This window comes from Zingiber officinale, chromosome 3A (assembly GCF_018446385.1).
Source record: "Zingiber officinale cultivar Zhangliang chromosome 3A, Zo_v1.1, whole genome shotgun sequence".
NCBI classification, from domain to species: Eukaryota; Viridiplantae; Streptophyta; class Magnoliopsida; order Zingiberales; family Zingiberaceae; genus Zingiber; species Zingiber officinale.
Genome location: NC_055990.1, coordinates 19,734,674 through 19,762,365, shown reverse-complemented (window position 1 = coordinate 19,762,365; position 27,692 = coordinate 19,734,674). Strand labels below are relative to the sequence as shown.

General features: G+C 36.4%; 1 protein-coding gene across 1 annotated transcript; it reads left to right on the top strand.

The window, feature by feature from the left end:
• LOC122051268 (intermediate cleaving peptidase 55, mitochondrial-like) lies at window positions 1-27,227 on the top strand. Its single transcript, XM_042612299.1, has 14 exons — window positions 1-138; window positions 2,654-2,761; window positions 3,619-3,882; window positions 4,499-4,591; window positions 5,129-5,335; window positions 7,953-8,056; window positions 8,815-8,881; window positions 8,968-9,075; window positions 24,326-24,418; window positions 24,988-25,078; window positions 25,912-25,982; window positions 26,523-26,578; window positions 26,660-26,720; window positions 26,816-27,227. Exons 1-14 carry the CDS (start codon window positions 109-111, stop codon window positions 26,927-26,929), a joined length of 1,467 nt encoding a protein of 488 aa, XP_042468233.1. The 5' UTR covers window positions 1-108; the 3' UTR covers window positions 26,930-27,227.
• Window positions 27,228-27,692: the final 465 nt, after the last annotated feature.

Here is a 27,692-nt window from a genome sequence, read left to right as displayed (position 1 = left end):
GATCAGATCTTTTTCTGTCTCGCACACGCCGTTGGATGTTACAATCCCTGCGCGGAGTGCGGAGGCAGGCGGCGGCGATCCCTGCGCGCGAGGGAAGAGCGTTTCAACATGGCGATGCTACTTCTCCGAAGAAGAAAGGTGGAAAAATCCTCAATTCTCTGCTCTATTTTACTTCTTCCATCTTCTTTGATACTCTTTCCGGGTATTTTGTCACTCGACGATGACTGTGAAACCCACCCTTCAAGATCCTTTTTTTATTTTTTGGCTACTGCCGGTTCTAGGGCCGGTCGTGATTTTCTTATCACGAAGATAAAAGGTGGAAAATTGCCAATCCTATATTTTGTTATTTTTAGCGCTTTAGTGATGATTTCTGAAGCCTTTTTTATTTTTTTAGTTCTCGCTGTTTGCGAAACCCTCCAAGATCAGTTTTTTTTGCCATCGTTTGTTATTAATCCTCTTAAGAACCCTATAGGCAATTATTATCTCTCGTCTTTGGAGTCTTTGTCTTTTGACAAACCACGAGATAATAATTTGGCGTTGGCGTCACTGGTTAGCCTATAGGAGACCGCTAATAGTTTACTCAGGGAATGGCAAGTTACCAATCTTAAAAAGATAGCAAAATCGATCACCTGGAGATTGACATCCTCAAAAGGATTCTTAGTTGAATCATTATATAGAATTTTTAAAGGACAATAGGATCACACAAGAAAGAGATAAAGTCATATGGAAATTTTCAAAGCAGGAACTTTTGTATTGAATATTATCTGCCCACCGCCTGTCCAGGAGTTATACTGATCAGAAAAAGACAACAATAGCCCCTTAATGTGGTTTCTGTAACATAGCTGCGGAAACAGAAGAATTCCTCTTTACTATCAGATTCATAAACAAGACATTAGGCAAAGTTGGGATGAAGAAATAACGAAGGGAAGACAATTAAAGGCTTCTTTGTTTCAATTCTTATCACAATCGAACAGTGCTAGCAAGGAATAGACAACTGATTCGTAAAATGCTATACAAATGGACTACTTGGTACTTCAATAATTACAAAATTTTCAAAGCTGAGGTGGGTATCTAAAATTACTCAGTCTCTTTATGTATCATCTGATCAGGTTATTCTGAAAAACTAGATAATTATTTCACTTATTTTACATTCCTTATTGCCTATTTTGAATCCTTCCCTTCTCCATTCTTATATTCATTTCATTCTTGTGTTGAAAATGGATACTTTGGCATCCACTAGATTGCGAAAAAAATGAGGACCCAACCTTTACATCAGGCAATCACTCTCTTTCTCTTCTTAGGTATCTTCTTTGGAAAATCTCCTTTTCCCTTATGTGCTAATGTTCAAGATTGCCGCTTTATAACATTGCAAGTGGGGAGTTTGATCATCATTAATTTTGTTTTATCTGAATCCTTGGGATAAATTCTCTTGTCATTGATGATTCCTTGTACTATTTTCTCCTCCCTTTAATCTGATTCACCTTAAGACTTGGAACAATCTTTGACCAATCACATTGATAGATTATTTGGCTTACTCAAATTAGTTACAACTGTTGTCTTTCTCTATTGTTTTCACCAAGTGTTGCAGTTGTGTAATTCTTCATGTTGTCTTAATGGTTGTCTCATAGGAATACAAATTCTTATGGGCAAAAATCAAAAGGGTGCCCCTTTTTATTGGAATCGTCAAAAGGGCACTCCATTTTCATTTATCATCATAACAATGCCCCATCTCATTTCACCCTATTTTTGTTCCCGAAAATTCCCTTGTTTTTAACACTGTTGTAGTGTTTATAATTCATAGCTACTACAACATGGACATCTCAACTCTGGTCAACACTAGTAATATTATGTTGTAGCAGCTATGAACTATAGTTACCACAAGATTACACTTCATCTTGGTCAACGCTAGTCAACATTATGTTATGGCAGTTTTGAACTATAGCTACTACAATTGTGTAACAGATATGATCCATAGCTGCTACAACTATGTTTAAGTCAATTTTTTACTATGTTGTAGCAACTATGGCTTCTTTACTGCTACAATATTGCCGAAAACAAGCATATCTTCGGGAACAAAAATGGGGTGAGGTGGGGTGGACCGCTATTTTGATGATAAATGAAAAAGAAGTGTCCTTTTGACGATTCCAATAAAAAGGCTATTTTTGCTCAATTTTTATTGGTAATTGTCTACATTTTTTCTATAACTCTTTCTCCTCTTTTTTAATTTCAGTTTTCAACTAGTAGATGTCTTGATTGCAATACTCAATTTAGTTTCACGTGGATTTATTGATTAATAAGGGGATTTAATTATCGTTATCTTGAGTATAAACATTTTGAGCTAGAGTTGGATAGAGGCTTTGGCAATTATTGTATGAAAGCATGCATATATGTAGTCTTGGTGAGGTGGTTTGGCCTATCAAGTTAATGAATTGGTTCTTTCATTTCAACTTGTTGTGACATTTAGATTTGTTTTATTCTTGATATCCCTATCTAATTATTTGAGTCCATGCTCTTTCTATTCGCTAATTTGATAGAGAACTAATCAGTACAAATAGCAAATGGGCATTATGTTCCCTTTCTTCTTTTAAGTTAGCTATGATGTTATACATGATAGTTTTTTGCTAACCTTTTAGTGGATTGCACTCTGTTTAAGGCCATTTTTCAAGCTTCCAGCTGTCTACATGTTTTAGTTGGATTTGCGTCATATGGTTCTCAAAGAACTATCAACGTGGGACAGCCAACATCACTATCTCACCCTGAGGTATTAAGCTAAGCGTGTGCTGATTTTTTTCTCTTAGTTTTGCACTTTGGTGATCTCCATCCTCTTATTTTTACGTGTAGTTACATGTCATTTTTAAGATTTTACTCTTTATTCTTGTGAATGTGATTCTCTTTTCATTATATTATTGTTCTTGTCTTCTTGAGTTGAAAAGCTGTATTGAATTCCAACATATATCAATGTTTCATTGCTATCCTTTTCTCTGCTAACTTTAGTTGCATGAAATGAGCAGAATTCTATAAGAAATAATAAAATATTTAGGTATTGAACTTTTGATGCATTTTTTGAAAGAAGTTATTATCTAACATTTAAAATTTAATTGACATTTTTTTTAATGTTCCATTTGTATTGAAGAAAATTCCACTTTTAAAGTCTTTATTCATCTTTAGCATCTTTATAACTATTTACTGTGTCTTCTCTTTTGGAATACGCTGTTCCTAATGTACCCAAGAATAATAATTTAGGTGTTTCTTTGGGTAGTGCCATGGTCACTTCAGAAAGCAATTTTTTTTTCCGGTTAATTTTCGATGTAGTCTATTATGCCTACAGACACTTATGAAAATATGTAGAATGGTTAAATAAAGTAGAACTTCCCACTTCTAGGTTTGGAGTGGTTCTGGGATGGACCCAAAGGTTCTTAAATCCTCATCCTATGCAACATGCCTAGATCAACTAAGCCAGTCTAATGGAGATATACACGTTGTTTTTATGCTACATTGTAAATTTCAAAATAATTCATTTAAAGTCTGTAGTTTCAACTATCGTTTGTTCGTTCTTTAGTAATGAGAATGATTATTTTCTTAGTAGTTATAAATTGGTAACTCCTTTCTCTTTACAAGTTACTAGGTGAAGATGAAATCACACCAGGGATTGCAACCAATGAGTATATTTCAAGAAGAAAAAAACTTGTGGAGTTGCTTCCAGAAAAGAGCTTGGCTATAATTGCCTCTGCTCCTGTGAAAATGATGACGGATGTGGTGCCATATCCATTTAGACAAGATGCTGATTACCTTTATATTACAGGCTGCTTGCAACCTGGTGGCATCGCAGTGTTAGGTGAAGAATGTGGCCTATGTATGTTTATGCCTGATCCAGATCCAGATGTAAGATTTAATATATCTTTCATCATTTATTCCCATCTTTGGTAGCTGCTTTGGTGCTTTTAACAGAGGTATCTTTTATTGTGCTGTCTAGAGTCATCAACTTTTTGCTGGGTAGTGTGTTGTCAATTGCTCAGGCGCAGAGCTTGTTTGTAATGTAGCCAAGATATTCTTTATTGTATTTGATACATTAGTTCACAATGAAACTATAAATTTGTCTGATAATTCCACGTTGTGTTGTCCAATATATAGCTTGATAGGGTGTAGAGAATTATGTTATGGAGCTAACAAACAGTTTGTTACCTTTAGATTGCAATAGACAAGTTGTAATATTACCTTCTTTTGCTGAATTAATGTTTTCAATGTGTTTCCAATGTTTAGCATTTTTTCCTTATTGAATTTGTCCATTTCAAAGATATGAAATCGATCCATGTGTTTCCTTGTTCAGTTGCAATTGAATCTTTTGTTCATGTCTTGTCACCTGGATCTATGTGTCTAATTGGAAGTTTCCTTGTACCTTGTATTAGAGATTCCGTCTATTTTCTGCAGATACAATTATCTGACCTCATTTTCTGGTTTCCTTTTTTGCTTGGTGAAAAATGTATTCAATATTCAACAGGATGCTGCTTGGCAAGGTCCTGTTTCTGGAGTGGAAGCCGCCTTTGAATTTTTTAAGGCTGATAAAGCATTTCCAATGAGTCAGATGCACAAGGTCTGTTCTGCATTGTGTACATATATATTTGTATGGTAGCATCTGATAGAATCTATAAATGTATAGCACAGAAAGTCACAATTGCTTTACTCTGTTTGGAATATTTGTGAGAAATTATACTGTTTTCTTTGACAGCATCTTCAAGTAAATTTTGTACTTTACCATCCACTAAAGTATTGATGGAGAGCAAATAGTAGTGCATTGTATGATCCATTCAATATCATAGGAGATTGGAAAATTCCAATAATAGTAATAAAAATCCTGTTGGCATCAATGTCAATTGTATTGTAGTTTTTTTCTCTTGGCATGGAGGCTCAATCTGTCAGAAAAGAGGTTAATGCAGTATGATGCCTTGTGCATTCTGATAAAACTTCTATATTTCCTCTTTTCTCTTTTAGGTTATCTGGTAAATTGAGAAAATGAATTGATGAGGCTATGCATATCCTTGCCTCAAAAGCAACTTCTTCAATATATACATTTACTTAACTGTTAATCACGACAGGGAATCTTTATAAACTTATTGCTTCTTGGTAGCAGATTCTTCCTCAAATGATGGGACGTGCATCAAGATTGTTCCATAACGTGAAGACAGCATCCCCATCTTATATGCATCTGGAGCCCTTCCATAGAGCAACTTCAGAAAACAAAGTTAAAGATCTTTCAATTTATACTCATGAAATACGATGGATAAAGTCTTCATCCGAGCTCAAGTTGATGAGGGCATCAGCCTCGATTGCATGCCAGGTATCCTTTTTTACTTGTATAGATTGATCTTTCAGCAACTTGATTGAGATATGAGCCCAATAACTCTTTTTTTATTATGCGACTTTTTTAACAGTAAGTTCAACAAGTTAATCCATTTGTTTTTTAGTCTATATATTCTGCAACATAGAATCAATGTGATAGCGGTGACAAGTAATGCAGCAGCTTGTGCAGTGTGGAGATATGCTAGTTTCGGGCCATTGCCAAAGATATAATTTATTTTAGTTTAGAATAACAACCCATCCAAGATCTATATGATCCACTAATCACAATTCATTTTTCTCCATGAGACTATCTTAGATAAGGGTGAGCAAAAATTCCGTTAAACCGACCGAACCGACTGAATTTAAAAATTCGGTTAGATTATTTCGGAATTTTATTTTATTTTAAAAAAATCAATTATTTCAGGTTATTTAGTTCAGTTTCGGTTTTAAAGTTTCTTATTTGGTTAGACCGAATAAACCAAACTAAGCCTTTAAAATCCCTAATTTGCTAATCCCGTCACCCATTCGCTTGTGATTCCCCTGATCACGACTCCCAACTCCCCTCATCTTCTCTCCCGACCCCCTCCTCTTTGTCTTTCTCGTCGCCCTCCCCTCCTCTCCGCCACTCTCGTCGACAGTCCTAGCGTTTTCGCCTCTTGAAGTCGAAGCGCCCGCCCCTCCCCTCCTCAACTTGGACTTGATAGCATCGGCTATGCTTGTGCTGCAGGTTCTGCGGTTGAGCTCAAGGTAGGTAGCAGTCGCCCCAGCATAGACTAGCATTGACATCTCCCCTTGTTCAAGCAATCCTCCTAGTAGGGCAGTGCCAGATTCTTTCCATCTTCCCAAACCCTAATCTCATTCTCCCCTCCCCTCACGTTATTTGGTCAGAAGGGATTGTTTGATTGATTAATTTGTTAGTCTTGGTTCTGATTTGTGTGGAAAAAAAATCTTCTGATGATTGTAGTTTTGATCAAAACCGAAATCGATTAGTTCAGAAAAATTTTGGTTTGTTCGATTTTGATTAATTCGGTTCGGTCGGTTTGATTTTGAACCGAATGCTCAGTCCTAATCTTAGAAACCAAAGAATTGCCGTGAATACATGATTGGTTTAAGTTCACTCTGATAATAATTATCATGATCCACTTGGATGAGAGAACCGCCCATTAACTTCTTAGGTCTAACTATTAGCACAAAATTCTTAAACCCAAGTTAATAGTAGCTATTCATGTAAACTTATAAAGTCTCTTTATTACCCCCACAACTCACCATACAACAACAACAATCAAGCCTTTTCCCACTAGGTGGGGTTGGCACCCCCACAACTCACCATATAAAACTAAATTGAGGTCACAAAATTCAAGCAAGACATTTTTTATTTAGTTATAAAGTTCATGTATAGAAAAAGGGTTGATTTGCTGCAAAAGTTTGAAAACAGTAATGGACCAAGGAATTTTTATTAGGAGGTGATTTTTTTTTTTTTTACTATTTATTTTTTTGTTAAACATAAAGTTCATGTATAGGAAGGGGAGCCTTGGTGCAACGGTAAAGTTGTTGCCATGTGACCAAAAGGTTTTAGGGTTCGAATCCCGTAAACAACCTCTTGCAAAAAGTAGGGTAAGACTGCGTACAATGGACCTTTTCCCGGGATCCCGTATGACGGGAACTTCGTGCACCGGGCTGTTTTTTTTTTTATAAAGTTCATGTATAGAAAGGGGGTAATTTGCAGCAAAAGCTTGAAAACAGTAATTGACCACGGAATTTTTATTAGGAGGTGAACTTTTTTTACTATTTATTTTTTTTGTTAAACATGAAGTTAGGTTTCTTTTTAATCCTTGCGATCTACTTGATTTGGTCCTAAAAGATTGTTATAGGTAAAAAAAAGTTAACATAAGAAATTCTGTATTTTGTAAATTTATTTATTTATAGTTCACAAACCACATCAAATAATTAAAGAATATTAATCTTCCACTAACTACAACCATATTTTGGTAGCAAAGAATTTTGAAAGTGAGTCTCTCTATCGCATAACGCTTAAGAAAAATTATAATATTAAAAAAATAGGCTTTCAGGCGTCTTTCATTTTTGAGGAGACAAAAATAGAATTATACTAGAATCAATTATCAGAGTTGGAAACACTGCGGGTCCAAGTTCATGGAATATAAATTAATGGATTAAAACATGTATGCTGAATGTAGTGCAAATATGAATTCTTTTAGAATATGATGACTTCAGTGCCTATTTTACAGATTTGATCTTATGCTTGATGTGCTTTGTGCTATTGTGCAATTTTATAATTTATTTAGGAATGAATTGAACATAATGTTTTAAAGCTTATCTTATTTAATAAGCAAGATTGATGTCTCATTGTGCTACAAATTCTATTTCCAGAATGGATTAATCTAAACTCTGGTCCACTCTAAATTTAATACTATATTCTCTTTTCTGCGAAATGCTTGAGAGAAAAATGTATGATTGCATTATATTATGATTGTTGTTTTAAATCCTTTATCATGACTACTCTGATTGAAGAATGGTTTTCTTCTTGAAACATGTTGACTTGATCTCCAAAAAAATTGTCCGTCGTCATTATATAAGTATTTTTCATTTTTCTCTAGTCATTATTGCAAACTATGTTGCTTTCAAGAGTATTTCCAGAAGAGAGCAAGTTGTCAGCCAAAGTTGAATATGAGTGCAAGATAAGAGGTGCCCAAAGAATGGCGTAAGCTTTCTTTTTACTAAATTTTCTCGAGATCCATTTATGATTTGCATGAGTGTTAGTGATTATTCATGGAACCCTTTCGAGAAACTAATCTTAGTGCTAATATATCTTGTAGTTATATTATTGCCAATTTGAATTCCTATAATAGCTAGAAAGTTTCTGGTTCTTCTGACTGACGGTTCCTTGTCATATTATTGCAAACTGTCCAATGGTTTCTTTACTGCTCGTCATGATATCCATTTTAGGAAGATGCAGCAAACTAGGATCTATTGTTTCAAAAGCATGCTCTGTGAATTCTTTCATCTACAAAGTACAAACTAATGTACATTAATCATTCAATCCTATCATTAAGAAGTGAAAGACACCTTTCTCACTCATTTCTATACGTAAGCAAACTGCAGCTTATGCTAAATTAGGATTTTCTACTTTTCAGTCTCTTGAACACATGTAAGATCCAAACTCTCCAGATGTTTAGGGCTATCTATTTAGGGTGAAAGACACCATTGTTTCTCATTTATGTACCTAACAAACTGTAGCTTGTACTAGTTTATGATTTACTAGTTCCATTGGTTTTCAGATAGTTGATGTTTTAGGAAGATACCTCCTATTCCGGGTGTATTTAGATCTAGAGACTTGTTCTGTATTCATGGTTAGGTACTAGAGGTCTTTACTGCATGATCACATACATCATCATACATGCATAATTGGCTTTTGTTTTCTGGACAGTACTCATGTTTTGTTATTTCACTATTCTTCAGGTTCCATCCTGTAGTAGGTGGTGGTGCAAATGGAAGCATTATACACTACTCACGAAATGACCAAAAAGTAAGGTTACTTTATTCTCATTCATTGAATATCTACCTGTGTTTCTAATCTTAGTGAACAGAGCTTTAATGTTTAAAGATTGACAGATTAGAGCTGGGGATTTTGTACTAATGGATATTGGTTGTGAATTACATGGTTACTTAAGTGACTTAACTCGCACCTGGCCTACTTGTGGTAGCTTTAATTCTGCTCAGGTAACACTGCATGTACTTTCTAATAATTTAGAAATTGTCTTTATTGCCATTTCTTCTTCCTTCTGGTTTTAATTGTTTATCTTTCTGCATTGATTGGATCTTGTGAGCTTTTATTACTGATATTGTTTCTAGTTGGTGAGTTAGAAGCATCATATCATGACAATAATGATAAGCCATGTTATGGTTAGCTGCATGGACATTTTTCTATGATTAAACTCGTTATAAGGTCATATTGGTAGTTATGCTGGATTCATTTTAATGGCATCTCTTTATCCTTGTATCTTTATCTCTGATTAACATCATCTATGCACATTTGATTGTTTTCCTTTTCAGTTTGTAGTTGATTTTTTTTACTGCAAATTGAATGTTTAAATGATCTTGTGAATCTTTATTACTAAATGTTGCTTATAATGAGTTAAAATTATCATGTCATGACAGTAATGATAAGCCTTGGTGCAACGGTAAAGTTGTTGCCATGTGATCAAAAGGTCACGGGATCGAATCCTGAAAACAGCCTCTTGCAAAAAGCAGGGTAAGGCTACGTACAATGGATTCTTCTCCGGGACCCCGCATGATGAGAGCTTCGTGCATCGGACTGTCTTTTTTTTCTTTTTTTTTTTTTTGACAGTAATGATAAGCCATGTTATGGTCTGCTACATGGACATTATTCTGCAATTTAGCTCAATATAAGGTCATATTGGTAGTTATACTGGATTCATTTTAACGGCCTCTCTTGACCCTTGTATCTTTGTCTAACTAGTATAAATCTATTCATATTTGGTTGCTTTTCAATGTGCCTATTCCATTTAATTGTTGGAGGTGCCTTCTACCGAGATGGTAATCTAACTCAGTATTTTTATTCTGCTACGCTGTTATTATTTATGTCTTTACTACCCACTCACATAAAGCATGGTTGGCCAAAATAATTTTTGTAAAATTGCTTTGGACCCTCAGGATCAGAGGTGATTGCAGATGGCTCCAAATCATTTTTCATTTTAATCATCCACTTCTTGTCTGAGGAATGATATATTTAGCAAAATCCTTTACCATCAAAAGTTTCTGGCTAATTCGTTCGTTTTATAAAATACATAGAATACGCAACGGAATAAAAAGACAAAGAGCACAATCGCAAACACCAAGAGTTACTTGGTTTGGAGTTTGTAGCGACTACTACTCCAAGGCCTGTACGTGAGAGTACTTTCGATGGGCAATCACTATAAGTTCGGAAAGCTTTACAAAGAAACAATACAAGTACGAAGCTTTACAAATATGAATTACAACTTGTTACTGACGACTTGGTGAAATCAATCTTCTGGCTTTGATCGTCATCGAGCAGCGTTTAGACGTTCCAGAGTGCGTACAATTGTTTGTTCTTGATCTCAGAAAGGTGTTCTCAATGTTGTTCTCGAAGCTATTGGTCGACCCTCCTTTTATAGCAGAGGTAGACCTGATTCAGATCCACTGATCTCGAGATCAATGTTTGACCCGACTATGATCGGTCGACCGATCCAGGTGTTCAGTCGACTGAACCCTTTGAACCTGCCCAGCTTCTCGTCCACATGCTTTTGCCACCAGAATAAGTCTTCGTTCGGTCGACCGATCTTGCCGTTCGGTCGACCGATTCCGCTGACCTCGCTGGTCTATCTGATCCGATCCACTCGGCTCGACCAGGTCACGGTTTATCCTTGATTCGGTCGATCGATCGATCCCTAGGTTCGGTTGACCGATCTCTCGATCGAACTCGGTCTGTTATACTAGGGTTCGGTCGACCGATTAAGGTCGAATCTAACCTTACACAAAATGTTAGTCTCCTGCAAAACAGAGTTAGCACATAGCAGATAATATGTAAATAAAAAGTTTTGACAGCCTTCGGACTGTTCGGTTCTGACTTCGGATTTCCTCCGGAAATCCTAGGTCTAACCGACGTCTACTGTTCCCTCACATGGGAACGCGTCCTCACCTACTTCTCTCAGGAGAAGTTACCTGTTGCCAGACCGGTCCTCCAGACCGACTGGACTTTCCACCTAGGGTTACCACCCCCTTAGACCTAGGGTTACCACCCTCTAGGGTTTTCCATAACCTAGGGTTACCACCCCTAGGACCTAGGGTTACTACCCCTTAGGGTTTTCACCTGCCTAACTGCAGCTAGGATTTTCCATCTCCTAGGGTTACAACCCCTAGGACCTAGGGTTACCTCCCCTTAGGGTTTTCCACCTGCCTAGAATCCACTAGGACTTTTGCCTAAAACAACTTAGGACTTTCCTGCAAGCTCAATCAATCTTGTTAGTGTAGGTGCAGCGGAGACCAGCAAGAGGGGGGTGAATTGCTGAAAACAAAAATGAACTATACCCTCCTCGGACTTTAACTTAGAAGTTAAATCAGCAATAAAATAATAGCAACTAATTTAAGGAAACAGAAAAAGAAACAGGAACAGAAGAGACTCAGGGATTTAACCTGGTTACAACCAAAGAGGTTGTTAATCCAGGACAGTAGAAAAAGCGCAGTAAGAAAAATCTCATTCTCTGAAGGCGGAGAAGCCTTTTACACTTTGGAAGCTCACTAGTTGCTTAGGAATTGCTTACAGATTGATTGCTTGAGTTGTTATTGAATTCCTAGTTCCAGGGGCCTTTTTGTAGCTCCTGAAAAGTCTATCTCGAGGGTCCAAGGCGCCTCCAATAGGGGTCCAAGGCGCCTCCAAGAGATGAGTGGATAAAACTTTATCCACGGTATGAAACAGTCACATTGACATGTTGAAGGCGCCTTCAACAGGGTTGAAGGCGCCTTTAAGCTGGAGGCGCCTTAAGCTGGCAGCTCATTTTCCAGCCTGGTTTCTTCAACTTCCGACGCTCCGTTCTTTTGGGTGATTGTGGCCAACCGGAATAAGGCTCACCCGAACCCAATTCTCGGCCTTCTCCTCGAGCAGCCTTCCGTCCCGGTTTAACGTCCCTCGAACGCCGCGCACGCTCTTCACGCCCACCGGAGTACTCTTCCGCAGCTCTCTCGTCCTTCGGATGCACCGAGCCCGTCGGCTCCCTTCCCGTGCCGTCCTTCTCGCTAGCTGCGTCTTCCGCTCGACTTCCTGTGCTCCTAAACTCCTGCACACTCAGACACAGGGATCAAACACAGCAGGACCTAACCAACTTGGTTGATCATATCAAAACTACCACGGGGTCCAACAATCTCCCCCTTTTTGATGTGCATCAACCTAAGTTCAAGTTAGGGTAACAAATAGACATAAATAGTAATTTTAAAGAAAAATTACTAAACTAATATATTTAAGCATAATTTTGCAATAAATAAAATTGCAACACATCTTCAAAAAAAAAATAGGTAAAACTTTAATTTCCTAATTCTCCTTACTCCCCCTAAACTTGTACCTTACTCTCCCCCTTTGATCACAGCAAAAATGGGGTCTTAAGTAAGAATTTTTTTTTTTTAAGTAAGATTGAAGTTTTGAAAAATTTTTTTAAGTAAAAAATGAATTTTTGAAAAAATTTCGAAGTTAAATTGAATGTTCCAAAAAGAATTTCTAAGTTAAAAAAAAATCCTAAATAAATTTTTTAAATGTTCCAAAAAAAACAGTCTAAGTCAAATGAAGTTTTCCAAGAAAAAAATTTCTAACAAAAAAAAATTAAGTTAGAATTTTTCAAGAAAAAATGTCTAAGGAATTTTTTTTTTATTTTAACAAATATTTGATAAACTTTCAAAGCATTATTTAATTCTTGTTTAATGCTTTTTCAAAAAGTTAATCAAACATTTTCTTTCAATATTTTAGCTTCCAGGTCGTGGCGAGGCACTAGGCCTTCTTGGTTATTGGAGCAACAACCACTTGCTTAGACAAAGCTTCTATAAAGAATTTCAATGTTTAATTTTCTCTCTTAAAGTTTTTTAATTAAAAAATAATAATTTAACACAGATTTTGGAACCCAATAAAGGTTTCTTCCAACAGGATTAGTCAAAAACTTAGGGGGTATATAATCTTTAGGAATTTTCCTAAGTTGACCCTGATGCTTTCTTATATACCAATTTAATTTTCCATAAAATTTAAGTTTTGATTTTGGAAAAACATTTATCTTTATGCATGCATCAGTTTTTAATTTTTCAATTTCAAATTTTAAAATTTTATTTCTGATTTCAAATTTTCATTTTCTTTTTCTAATTTATTTAATTCTCTAGAAAGAACTTTAATAAATCTAAACGATTGATTCGGGGTTAAATTGCGTACCTTTCTTACCTGATCTGGTGACGCTCCCCCTTCACTGCTGTTTTCTTCTGACGTTCCTCCCCCTTCGTCGATGCTCATTTCTGAGTTGGACGTTTCTTCTAGCTGATGGCTAGCCATCAGTGCTAGTCCCGAGAATTCTTCGACTTCCGATTCGGAGGATGATGAATCATCCCACGTGGCCTTCAGATTCTTGTGCTTGGAGGGTTCTGGTTTCTTGTATTTTAACTTTTTTTTTTCTTTCTCCTTTCTCTTTAGCTTTGGGCAGTTATCTTTGATGTGCCCCTCTTCATTGCAGTTGTAGCAACGAACCGTCCTCTTCTTTCGATGATGCCTCTGCGATTTAAATTTGTTAGTACTGAAAAACTTATTGAAGCGTCTTACCAGTAGTGCCGCTTCGGATTCGTCGACTGAGGCTTCAGAGTCAGAACTGTTCATCTTTGCCTTTAAGGCAATGTTCTGACTTGTCTTCTCTGCTCCGTTGGGTTCTGAAACTCGAGACTCGTGAAGTTCAAAAGTGGAAAATAATTGTTCTAAAGTACTTACCTCGAGGTCCTTAGAGATGTAATACACATCTACTAAGAAAGCCCACTCTGGAGTTCTCGGGAAGGCATTGAGCGCGTATCGGATAGAATCCCGGTTGGTTACCTCTTCTCCAAGGTTCGTTAGTTGCGTTATCAGCTCCTTGATTCTCGCTTGGAGTTGCGCTACCTTCTCGCCTTGGTTCATCCGGAGGTTAGTTAACTGGTTCCGGAGGATGTCGCGCTTCGCTAGCTTCGCTTCGGAAGTACCTTCGTGAAGCTCCAGGAATTTTTCCCAGAGATCTTTCGCGGAGTCGTAGCTTCCGATCCGATTTACCTCCTGCGGCGGTAGAACGCTGAGTAGATGAAACTCAGCATTTCCGTTGGCGATAAAATCTGCTTGCTTCTTTTTCGTCCAGGTATTTTCCTCCTTATCTTTCGGAACTGCATAGCCATATTTCATTATTAACAGAATGTCAAATTCGATTTTAAAAAATACCTCTATTTTGCGCTTCCATATGGCGAAGTCTCCGTCGAACTTCGGGGGATGGATGTTCGCTCCGGCCATCGTCTTGATCGTAGTGCTTCAGTTGGCGGTTAGTCCTTCTGAGGCGATCAGGCTCTGATACCAATTGTAGGTGCAGCGGAGACCGGCAAGAGGGGGGTGAATTGCTGAAAACAAAAATGAACTATACCCTCCTCGGACTTCAACTTAGAAATTAAATCAGCAATAAAATAATAGCAACTAATTTAAGGAAACAGAAAAAGAAACAGGAACAGAAGAGACTCAGGGATTTAACCTGGTTACAACCAAGGAGGTTGTTAATCCAGTAGAAAAAGCGCAGTAAGAAAAATCTCCTTCTCTGAAGGCGGAGAAGCCTTTTACACTTTGGAAGCTCACTAGTTGCTTAGGAATTGCTTACAGATTGATTGCTTGAGTTGTTATTGAATTCCTACCTCCAGGGGCCTTTTTATAGCTCTTGAAAAGTCTATCTCGAGGGTCCAAGGCGCCTCCAATAGGGGTCCAAGGTGCCTCCAAGAGATGAGTGGATAAAACTTTATCCACGGTATGAAACGGTCACATTGACCTGTTGAAGGCGCCTTCAACAGGGTTGAAGGCGCCTCCAAGCTGGCAGCTCATTTTCCAGCCTGGTTTCTTCAGCTTCCGACGCTCCGTTCTTTTGGGTGATTGTGGCCAACCGAAATTGGGCTCACCCGAACTCAATTCTCGGCCTTCTCCTCGAGCAGCCTTCCGTCCCGGTTTAACGTCCCTCGAACGCCGCGCACGCTCTTCACGCCCACCGGAGTACTCTTCCGCAGCTCTCTCGTCCTTCGGACGCACCGAGCCCGTCGGGTCCCTTCCCGTGCCGTACTTTTCGCTAGCTGCGTCTTCCGCTCGACTTCCTGTGCTCTTAAGCTCCTGCACACTCAGACACAGGGATCAAACACAGCAGGACCTAACCAACTTGGTTGATCACATCAAAACTACCACGGGGTCCAACAGTTAGATCACAAGACAACTTAACTTTGGACCCTTTGACATAATCAAAATCCAGGTTCGATCGTCTGATGCTTCCCGTACCAACAATCTTCCTCTTTTTGATTATGATAGCACAGTTCAAAGTTAAAGAAAACATAATAATAAATAAAGGAATTTAAGCATGAGAATAAATATAATAATTTGAAAAAAAACTCCCTTATGCTCTTCCTTTCATAAAAATTATGTTTAACTCTTAACTTTTAACTTTTCTCGCTCCCTTTGACATATATAAAAAAGGAGTGAAGGTTGTTTGAAAACAAAGTTTTTACTTTTAAGCTCCCTTGAAGGGTAGCATTTAAAAAATTTAGTTAAATTTAGCTTTGAAAATAATTACTTTAAAAAATACTTACCTTTGAAAATACTTACCTTTTTCAACAAAGACTTAGCTAAACTTAAGCTTTAAAAATTACTTAGCCAAAAAAAAAAACTTAGATAATCTTAAATTTTGAAACTGTCTTAGTTTTTTCCAAAAATAACTTAACTAAATTTTAACTTTGAAAATAATTGTTTTGAAAAACACTAAAGTAAAAACGCTTTATTAAATACTTAGCTTTTTAAAAAGAAATTTAATAAACACTTAGCTTAAAAACAATTTTGATAAACACTTAGCTTTAAAATAATTTTGACAAACACTTAGCTTTAAAAAGATTTTGTTAAACTAAAAGAAACTATCTTTTCAACCGTAAATAAATATTCAAAAATTATTTAAAAAAAACTGAACTTTCTTTTTAAAAAATATTTTAACTTTTAATGGAAAAATTTAACTTTGAAATTTTGAAAAGGAAATCTTTTAATGGAACAATTTAACTTTGAAATTTTGCAAAAGAATACTTTAATTTTCAAAGATATTTAACCCTTAACTTGACTCCTTTCACTCCCCCTTGATTAATGTCAAAAATTTCTTTAAGCTTTAGAGTCTTAGAGTCCAAGCATGAGTGTTAAAAATAAATTCAACATAAACATCTTTCTTAACAAAATGTCTAACCTTTAGCTACTAGCTGTTTACCATGAGGTAGTAGCTTTCACTAGGTTAGTCAAATTAAGTAGATGGTCCAGTTCATTTGACTAAGTATGGATAACTTAACTTGATTGATTTAACTTGGTATTTATCGTCCAGACTTATGTTGATGCACAGATATAAGCATTCTAAAGTCCAGGCAGTACCCTATGCATCTCACACCATTCTAAGTGTTTTTCATACACAAGCAAGGTAATCCTAGTGTGCTTGTGAGATGCTCTGACCGAGACCTAGGGGAATATGCTTTCTAGGGGGTAGATACCTAGGCTAAGTCCAATCTTTTGAAAATCTAATAAAATTGGAATTTTGAAAATATTTTTCCTAGAATTTTAAAACCAAGCAAAAAAAAATTATAACTTTTGAAATAGCAATAATAAAGAGGAATATTTTTGAAAGTAAACTTTATTCTACTAAGCACATCCCTATTTGTCTTCTAAGTGCACTGAACTCAAGTTCAGGTAAGGGTTTTCTGACAATGTCAGCCAGGTTTGACTTGTACTCAACATTGTTAAGTACAATGTCACCTTTAGCTACATGATTTCTTACAAAGTGATGTTTTACTTCTATGTGTTTAGTCCTTGAATGGTGGATTGGATTTTTGGTTTAAGTTGATTGAACTTATATTATCAATTGAAATTTTTGTATTTTTATATTCTAATTGATAGTCTTTTAAGATATGCATCATCCATAATAGTTGAGATGCACATTCCTCCAAGGCTATGTACTCTGCTTCAGTAGTGGATAAAGCAACACAGTGTTGCTTTCTGCTTGACCAACTTACTGGCACTGACCTAGAAATTGACAGCTTTCACTTGTATTTTTTCTATCTAGTTTGCACCCAGCATAGTCTGAGTCAGAATAGCCAACTAGGTCAAAAGTGCTAGTCCTAGGGTACCAAAGTCCTACATTTAGGGTTCCCTTAATGTATCTAAGTATTCTTTTAACATTTGTTAGGTGTGATTCTTTTGCATAAGATTGGTACCTTACACATATACCTACTGCAAACAGAATATCAGGTCGACTTGCAGTTAGGTATAGTAGACTCCCTATTGCACTTTGATAATATTTTAAGTCTACTAGTTTTCCTTCTAAATCATAGTCAATTTTGACATTAGTTGCTATTGGGGTATTTATATTTTTAGAATTTTCCATGCCAAACTTTTTAATTAATTCCTTAGCATATTTTGTTTAAAAAATATATATTCCTTCTTTTGTTTGTTTAATTTGTAAGCCTAAGAAAAAGTTAAGTTCTCCTATTAAGCTCATTTCAAATTCACTTTCCATTAATTTAGTAAAATCTTTTTAAAAACTTAGTATTGGTTGAGCCAAAAATTATGTCATCTACATAAATTTGAGCTATAAAGATATTTTTTTCTAAGGTTTTAACAAATAAAGTTTGATCGCCTTGGTTAAACCCTTTGGATATTAGATAAATTGATAGGCGTTCATACCAAGTCCTAGGTGCTTGTTTTAGTTCATATAAGACTTTCTTTAACATGGTTTGGACGGTCCAAATCCTCAAATTCTGGGGGTTGATTTACATACACCTCTTCTTTGATGAACCCATTTAAGAATACATATTTTACATCCATTTGGTATAACTTGAATCTTTTATGTGCTGCATAGGCCAACAACATCCTTATAGATTCAAGTCTGGCTACGGGTGCATAGGTTTCATCATAATCTAATCTTTCTACTTGGCTGAATCCTTTTACTACTAACCTAGCTTTATTTCTTACTATTTCACCCTTGTCATTCAATTTATTTCTAAATACCCATTTAGTGTCAACTATGAATTTATTTATGGGTTTAGGTACTAGTTCCCAGACTTGGTTTCTTTCAAATTAGGCTAACTCCTTTTGTATTGCTAATATCCAGTCTGGGTCAGGTAAGACTTCTTTTATAGTCTTGGGTTCAATTTTAGAAATAAGGGATATTTGACTTAGATTTCTATATGATGATCTTGTTCGAACTCCTAGGGTTGGGTACCCAAAATTTGGTCAGATGGGTGGTTGGAACTTATTCTTGAAGGTCTTATGTCAGGATCAACAACTAGTTCTTATGATTCTTTAGGTTTAATTTGAATATCTTCATCATCTTCTATGTTTCTTGTATTGATATTTTTTGTATTTTGATTGATATTTTCATTTATTGAATTAGATAAGTTATCTTCTTCATCAAAAATCACATTAGTTGTTTCTTCAACTTTTAGGGTATCTTTGTTATAGACTCTGTAAGCCCTACTGGATTCCTGTTGTTGATTTTGATGTAAATTTTCCTAAGTAGTCCTTAGTGTTTAAAATGTGGACTTTACATCCAAACACCTTTAAATAATTTTAAGTTAGGGATTTTATTATAATATATTTCATATGGAGTTTTATTTTGAAATTTATTGATTAATATTCTATTTTGAATGTAACATACCGTATTTGTTGCTTCGGCCCAGAATTGATTATTTAGGTTATATTCGTTTAACATAGTTCTAGCGGCTTCTTGTAGTGTTCTATTTTTTCGTTCTACTAGATCATTTTGTTGGGGGTTCTAGAACATGAAAATTCATGATTGTAGCCATTTGTTTGGCACAATTCATTAAACTTATGATTGTTAAATTCCCCTCCATGGTCACTTCTAATTTTTTTAATTTTAGTATCTTTTTCATTTACTATTAACTTGCAAAAAGATTTAAAGTTTTCGTAAGTTTTATCTTTTGTTTTCAGAAATTTTATCCCAGTAAATCTTGAGTAATCATCAATTATAACTAAACAATATTGGTTTTTGCTTAGTGACTTGGCTCCATGTGAATCAAATAGGTCTAAGTATAGGAGCTCAAGTATTGAGTTAGTTCTATTTAGGTTGGTTAACTTGTGGGTTGACTTAGTTTGCTTACCCTGCTGGCAAGCATTACAGATTGTATTTTCTAAATTTTTTAATTTAGATAAAGCTCTAATTTGGCCATTTTGATTGATTTTTGAAATAAGTCTGATATGAGTGTGACCCAGTCTTCTGTGCCACAACTTAGTTTTCTCTTGTTGTGTCAATAGACACTTGAGTAAGGAAGTTGGTAGATTAATTGTGTAGATGTTCTTTTTCCTAATTCCTTTAGGTGTAATTTCAGGATTTTTGACATTTTTAATTAAACACTTAGAGTTTGAAAACGTTACTAAGTACCCAGAGTCACATTGTTGACTAATGCTAAGTAAGTTAAAATTTAATTTATCATCAATAGAACTTTTCAAATAAAAAAATCGGAACTCAGTTTGATATTACCTGTTCCGATTACCTTAAGTGTTCTATCGTTGCCGAATGCAACAGATCCTTGATTTTTGAATTTTAAGCTAATGAACTTCAATTGATCTCCAGTCATGTGTCTGGAACATCCACTATCCAATATCCATTGGTCTAAATCGTTATTTTCCTACACATAAAGTATTTGATTTGGATCCAACTTTAAGGGATTGTAAGATAGATTGATTGGGTTCAGCCCTTATTTTCCATCTCACTCAATATATGTTGTCAATCATGTTATATCTATGGGTGATTGTGAGATGGTTAATTAAATTAGATTAAGTTTAAATTAAGTTTAAGTTTAGTTAAATTTTAATTTAGTTTAAGTTTAGTTTAATTTTGGATTAGTTTAAGTTCAGTTTAATTTAAATTTAGTTTAAGTTTAGTTTAATTTAAATTTAGTTTTAATGTAGTTTAAGTTTAATTTTAATATAGTTTAAGTTTAGTTTAATTTTAATTTAGGTTAGGTTTAATTTTAATTTTAAGTTAGTTTTAGTTTAATTTAGTTTAATTTTAATTTTAATTTAGTTTTAGTTTAATTTAATTTAATTTTAATTTAATTTGAGTTTAGTTTAATTTTAATTTGGTTTTACTAATTGAAATCTATATCCATCTCACCCTTTTTCTAAATTATCAGTCACGGAACTTTATAGGATTTTGTGAGATGGTTAATATTATCTTCAATTTAGATTACAATCTAAGGATTGATTTACAATTGAGTTAGAATAAGATTTTACAATTAGTCAATTAAATATTTATTTCAATGATTATATTAGGTCTTTTTAGGTATGAGATCCTCCACCACTTCTAAACAAAGTCTTTCAAAGAAATTGGATATTTAATTTCCTTTCTAAAACTCTTCAGTCTAACTAGTCAAGTGTGAATCAAGCCTAGGTCCTTATCTGCCCTAGTCTAAGCATGTATGGTGAAAGCAGTAAAGCAAGCATCAAACAAATTTATCTATCAATAAAAATGATCTTTCTATCAACTCACCCTTGATCATAGCCTCGATAGGGTCTATCAAGGTAGTGGATTTGATCCTTAGAGACCCAATATTGACCAAGTCCAACTTGATCAATCAAGTTTAACTTAGGGACCCATGCTTGGACTATGTTTTTATTTGTTCTATTTACAAGTGATAAGTAAGATCTGTATTTTTGTGTAGCCTTAAATCCAAGTCCGGATCGGTTGTAAACGATTCTTTGTTTTCCAAGAATCAGATTAAGATGCTTGGAACCCAAGGTGAACCGTTTCAACGTGTCCTTAAGTTTTTTAACTTGAGTTTTTAAATTGAAATTTTCTTTTTCAAGTTGTTGGACTTAGGTTGAACTTCCATTTTGAACTGGCTCAGTTAAAGGACTTAGGTTAGTTTCCTCCTTAAGAATTGCTACCTCCTTTTGGAGTGACTTGACTCGGAGGTTGGATTTGGCTAACTTACGCATGAGATAGTTAACTAAGTTATGCAATTTATCTATCTGAGAAGTTTTTACAGTGGGGTTAGGCCCTTCGGAAACGGATATGAATCCGTGGTTTCTCTCGGATTCTGTTTCTGACTCGCTCTCGGTTTCAGATTCGTTGACTTGTTCCCGGGCTGTAGGCGCGAAGAAGCTTGTTTGTTTGAGCTCTTCGTCAGAGTCTTCTGAAGAAGACTGATCCCATGTCGCCTGCAGTGCTTTCTTCTTCCTTTGCTTCTTCGTTTCCTTTTGGTTCGGACAGTAGACTTTGATGTGTCCCTTTTTGTTGTAGCTGTAGCAGGTTACTTCGGACTTCACTTTTGGACTTGATTGCATCGTCTTGGACTGAATCATTTTCTTGATGTCTTTCTTAGTGAATCCGTTTTTCTTTTTGTAGAGTTTTCGTACAAGGTTGATGAGTTCGGCTGTAATTTTGTCGTCGTCATCTTTTGAGTCCGGTTCATCTTCGGACTCGGGTTCAGTTCTACGCTTTGCTTTTGATTCCCGCGCTCTGCTCGTTTCTGCAATCAAAGCAATACCTTTCTCGACCCGAGTAGTATTAGTTTGTTCGTGAAGCTCAAATTCAGAAAATAATTCATCTAATTTTATTAAGGAGAGGTCCTTGGATACTTTGTAAGCATCTACCATGGATGCCCACAAAGTGTTCCTCGGAAATGCATTGAGTGCATACCTGATTATATCGCGGTTTTCCATCTTCTGACCGATTGCATGAAGGCTGTTCAACAGGTCCTGAATTCGTGCGTGAAGTTGGCTTGCCGACTCAACTTCCTGCATTTTTATGTTATATAGTTTATTTAAAATTAAATCACATTTGCTTACCTTTGTGTCTGAAATTCCCTCGTGCATCTCGATCAACTTCTCCTATAGTTCTTTTGCGCTTGAAAATGAGCCTACTCGGTTAAACTCTTCTTTTGTTAGGCCACATTGGAGAGTGCATGTCGCTTTGGCATTGGCCTCGATCTTCTTCATCAAGGTTGTGTCCCAGTTCTAGCATGACACTGGCTTTCCAGCACCGTCGAGTGGGAGTTCGAGGTCAGTTTGGATGATTATCCACATCTCGATTTGCGTCTTGAGGTGGTATTCTATTCAGCCCTTTCCAATAGCCAAAATCCTTGCCTGAGAGAAGAGGCGGGCGGACTGTGTTGTAGCCTTCTTGGTGGGCCATTATAGAACTAAATCTCGCACACAAAAAGAGAAAAAGAAGCAAATGTCCTAAGACTTGGTCTTTGATTAGTAGTGCGGTAGAAAAATAAAACTAGCAATTCACTAATTTCAAAAAAATAATAAAATATTAATAAAATATTTTTAAAAAATATTACTATTAATTTTAGCTTTTCAAAAAGAATCCTTTCTGCTCGATTGGTGGTTTCACCAATTCAGAACAACCTAGCTCTGATACCAATTGTAGGATCGTAGACATGATAGGGGGGTGAATAACACTTGTGGCTAATTCGTTCATTTCATAAAATACACAGAATACGTAGCGGGATAAAGAGACAAAGAGCACAATCGCAAACACCAAGAGTTACTTGGTTCGGAGCATGTGGCGATTCCTACTCAAGGCTCACATGTGAGAGTGCTTTCGATGGACAATCACTATAAGTTCGGAAAGCTTTACGAAGAAACAATACAAGTACGAAGCTTTACAAATATGAATTACAACTTGTTACCGACGACTTGGTGAAAGCAATCTTCTGGCTTTGATCGTCGGAGCATCGTTTAGACATTCCGGAGTGCGCGTAGTTGTTTGTTCTTGATCTCAGAAAAATGTTCTCAGTGTTGTTCTCGAAGCTGCTGGTCGATTCTCCTTTTATAGCCGAGGTAGACTTGATCCAGATCCACTGATCTTGGGATCAATCTTTGACCCGACTATGATCGGTCGATCAATCCAGGGGTTCGGTCGACCGAACCCAACCTGTATAGCTTCTCGTCCTCATGCTTTTGCCGCTTGGACAAGTTTTCGTTCGGTCGACCGATCCTGCCGTTCGGTCGACCGATCCCACTGACATCGCTGGTCTATCTGATCCGATCCACCCGGCTCGACCAGGTCACAACTTATCCTCGGTTCGGTCGATCGATCCCTAGGTTTGGTCGATCGATCTCTCGATTGAACTCGGTCTGCTGTACTGGGGTTCGATCGATTGATCCAAAGATTTAGTCGACCGATCAAGGTCGAATCTAACTCTGCACAAACTATTAATCTCTTGCAAAACAGAGTTAACATATAACAGATAATAACCGACGTCTACTGTTCCCTCATAGGGGAATGTGTCATCATCTACTCCTCTCAGGAGAAGTTACCTGTTGCCAGACCGGTCCTCCAAACTGATTTGACTTTTCGCCTAGGGTTACCACCTCCTAGGATTTTTCATAACCTAAGGTTACCACCCCCAGGGTTTCCACTTGCCTAACCGCAGTTAGGACTTTCCATCGCTTATGTTTACCGTTCCCTAGGACATAGGGTTACCTCCGCCTAAGATTTTCCACCTGCCTAGAATTCACTAGGACTTTTGCTTAAGACAAGTTAGGATTTTCCTGCAAGCTCAATCAATCTTGTTAGATCACAAGACAACTTAACTTTGAACCCTTTGACATAATCAAAACTCAAGTTCGATCGTCGGATGTTTTCCGCACCAACAAATGATCTCCTGGTCAAACCAACTTAATAGCCATTCATTTTTTTTTTTTTCTTTTTGAAAGAGCCCAGACCAAAAACTACCAAATGCTTTTCAAACTATAGTGCATTGTATGTAGAACTTTTCTTTAACTTTTTCTATGACATCGACATCGCACTTGACATAAGGAGGAAAGAACCCAACAAGAAATCTTAGACAGTGCCACTTTGGCGCATCTTGAACAAGCAGTACTTCCTGCTCAAATATTGCTACGCAAAGCTGATTTGGCTGTCATTATTTCATGTTTCTCGGTGCTCATATATCTCATTCTTTTTTTTTTGAAAAAAAACAGTTATCTATGTCATGTTCTCTCAAGTTTCCTTCTGAACCCTGATATATTTAACTCTTTATAGCAATCTTTGTGCCACTTCCACAATTTATTTTGTGATAAAGCTAGTTCCGATGAGAAAGGAAATCTGATAGTTCTCAGCAACTATATTTATGCTAGTTCTTATGTAATTGGACACATTTGGCAGTCAAAATAGTCATAAATTCTAGTTTTTCATCTGATCAGGAAACATTGTATAGTCTTATTTTGGAGACGAACAAAGAATGTGTGAAGCTATGCAAACCAGGTGTCAGTCTTCAACAAATCCATAACCATTCGGTATGATTCATGAACCTAAGCATACAATCTATCTCTCAACCTGAGGTCGCTTGATATTGATTTCAGTTATAGTATCACAGTTTAGAACATTAATCAATTGTTTTTCATGGAAGGGAAGGCCCGACGCGTGCTCACATGTTTTGATAATACCACATTCCGTTACATGCATTAAGTGAATCCATCATAGGCATGCTGGATGAGTGACAGCATGGCTTAGTTAGTTTTAACTGATCCAAATTTAATTGAATAATAACTGACATTTATTGTGCCGATCCACTTAGTTGGATAAAACTTAGTAGTAGTAGTAGTTGTTGTTGTTAACAATAATAAACAATCCCAAAAAATTAATTCTCAAGTGCTGATCCACCTAGGAAATTTGGCCATAGAGTTTTTAGATTTGCATCACACGTTAATTTTATGATCCGCCCAGACATGATCATGCATATTAAGTAATTAGGTGCATTATATCAGGGATGTTCGATGTCTTTGGTAATTTTTTTTCCAGCCTCTAAAATGTCTGAGTCTGTCCAAACATTATTATTAAATTTTCCATATTGCAATGCCTACAGGTAAACATGCTCAGAAGAGGACTCAAGGAAATTGGGATTCTGAATGATGAAGCAAGTTACACATACCATCAACTTAATCCAACCTCAATAGGTTACATTCTATCACCTATTTTTCTTAATGCTCCCATTTACTTTTTCCACCCCTTTGGCACGTATATATCAACGTCTAATGAAATAAGAGGAATGAAACTTAGGTGTATTTAGGCACAGGCCTTTCACTGAGCTCTCTGTGAAGGGATGCACCAACATTGAAGAACAAGTGCATCTGGTATTGAAGAACATGCACATCAACATGAAATAAGTGCACCTACCAAGTCTCAAAATTTTGTTCCTAGTCGGGGTTTCGGTTCTGACTGAAAGGAGACAATTCTATGTTGTACTGGAGTGTTTTGAGACACATTGTAGGAGGCATTGAGGAGGAGAAAGAAGTGGAGAAGTGGAGAAGAGGAGGAAGAGGAGGAAAAGGGTGCAAATAGGGGTTAGGAAAAAACATTTACCTTTGAAAACCTATCCTTCGTTGCTTGACGTTGTCGCTCAAGGAGGGACGAGAACTCGTGTTTGTTGACAAGAACAAGACAAATTGTGTTCTCAAAGGATTCAGGAGCAACACGGTAAGTATTGGTTGGCAGGGAGAATAGGAAATTTCATCCATGCCTCCTGGCACAGAACAGTTTTTAAAGCAGTGGGTGCCACTAAAAGTGGTGCACTTGATATAATAAAGCGAGTGCACTTGGTACTGACCTAATATTTAAGAATGGATGAACTCAAACACTTTCCTGAATAGCTCCATGAAGAGGGTTTGCACAGAATTTTTGTTCAAATAAGAGCATATGAGCAATACTCTTGTTATCTTAGAACTTCATAAACTGTTATATATCTTCATAAACATCCTATGGTTTTGATTTATTCTTATTTATGTGCCAGGTCATTATCTCGGGATGGATGTCCATGACTGTACTTTGATTAACATCGATCGGCCTTTGCAACCGGGTGTTGTAAGTCGCACAGAAAACCAAACTTTCTATACAGTTTCAATTTGTGTTTTCGTTGTTGTTTAAAAATGCTCTTCTAAAATCATATTTGCTAGCTTTCTCTACGATTGATTCATATTCTCATGAAGATTATAGCACCCCCAGTTGTGTTTCCTTTTCTTTTCCATTTTGTGAATCATCATGCTTTCTTCCTTCAAGTCCTCAATGCTGGCTTCAAAGTTACGAAACTTAGTCGGCGAACCAATTTTTAAATAACAAGTAACCTTGTAAAATTTCTGAACTAGTACTGTTAGCCAACCACACCTTGTCTATTTCAGTAGATATGCTTTGTAGTTTTACTCCTGAACTTGGACAGTTATGCTCTACGACATTCCATGCCGTTATTCTAAAGTTCGAGTTGAAGTTTTTAGTTGCCCTCATTCTTGTCATTTGATATAATACGGGGCGATCTTCAAAATGACAAGGATTAATATTTAGAATCATACCCCATTGCCTTTCTCATGCTTTACGTGCGATGCAATAACAGTAGCCGCAACTTGTCAGGTAATTACGATTGAACCAGGAGTGTACATTCCTTCATCATATGATGCACCAAAAAGGTCTCATCTGAACTAAATATTCTTCACGATTCCTTTATGAATGTCAAGGATGCATTATTGACCTCTAACCGAACAATGCAGCTATCGGGGCATTGGAATAAGGATTGAAGATGAAGTCCTGATTACCGAAACTGGGCATGAGGTAATATCGATCCCGTCAATCTTCTCATTCGCATCTTCTTGATGTATTTCTACTCACTGTTTGAGGTTGCTGTATGGTAATGTGCATCGTTACAGGTGCTGACTGCATCAATGCCCAAAGAGATTCAGCATATCAAGTCTTTGCTAAACTTCAGTCGCGGAGAAGGATCAGAGGCCTCTGATTTGAGAACAGCTTGTACATGGGCATAACAATACTTTTTATCGTAGAAGATTAGCATTTTTTCCAACGCGAGTCGTTCAAAATTGAATATATTTCATCATCAGCAATTTTGTCAGAAGAAAGCTTGTGTTATTTGTTTGCTCTGAAACGATAGAGGCAATCAGAGTGCCATATCAGTCGCGCTAAGTTTGTTCCCGAAATCTTTACAGTTTAGTGATTGGAGTTATTTATTTTGAGATCACCTGCTGAACAAATGTTGTAAAATGATTTCTTATTCCCCTAGTTATTGTTTCATATTTATGAAATCCAGAATTTTGATTGAACTAATCAACGCTCTCTTTGCCCATCTTATGATTGCCAGCGGTCAAAATGGTTGTTTTTATTATTTGTTTATTTATTTTTTTTAATCAAGATACCTAACTCTTGAATTTGATTAATCATGAAGATGACCGGTTTTATTCCATTAAAATTTCTCACAAGTTATTAGGTTAAATTAGAAAGTATTAGTAGATGCTCATTAATGTCAGCTTCTATTGGAGGAAAATTTCTACAATGCGCCATAGTTGGGATTTGTACCCTAGGACAAATGATTGTTTTTTTGCTTGGTCTCATGGAAGTTTTTTATTAGCCATCAAGATAAATCAAGAAGTATACGTAAATGTCCATTCAAGCGGTCAACTTTCTTAGGTTTGTTGTCTTATTGGAGAAAAATCTTTGCAATGTGTTGCAGTTGGGATTCGAACCTTAGATACTTGGTTGATCGCTTGGAGGGCTTAATCGCGTCACAGTTGG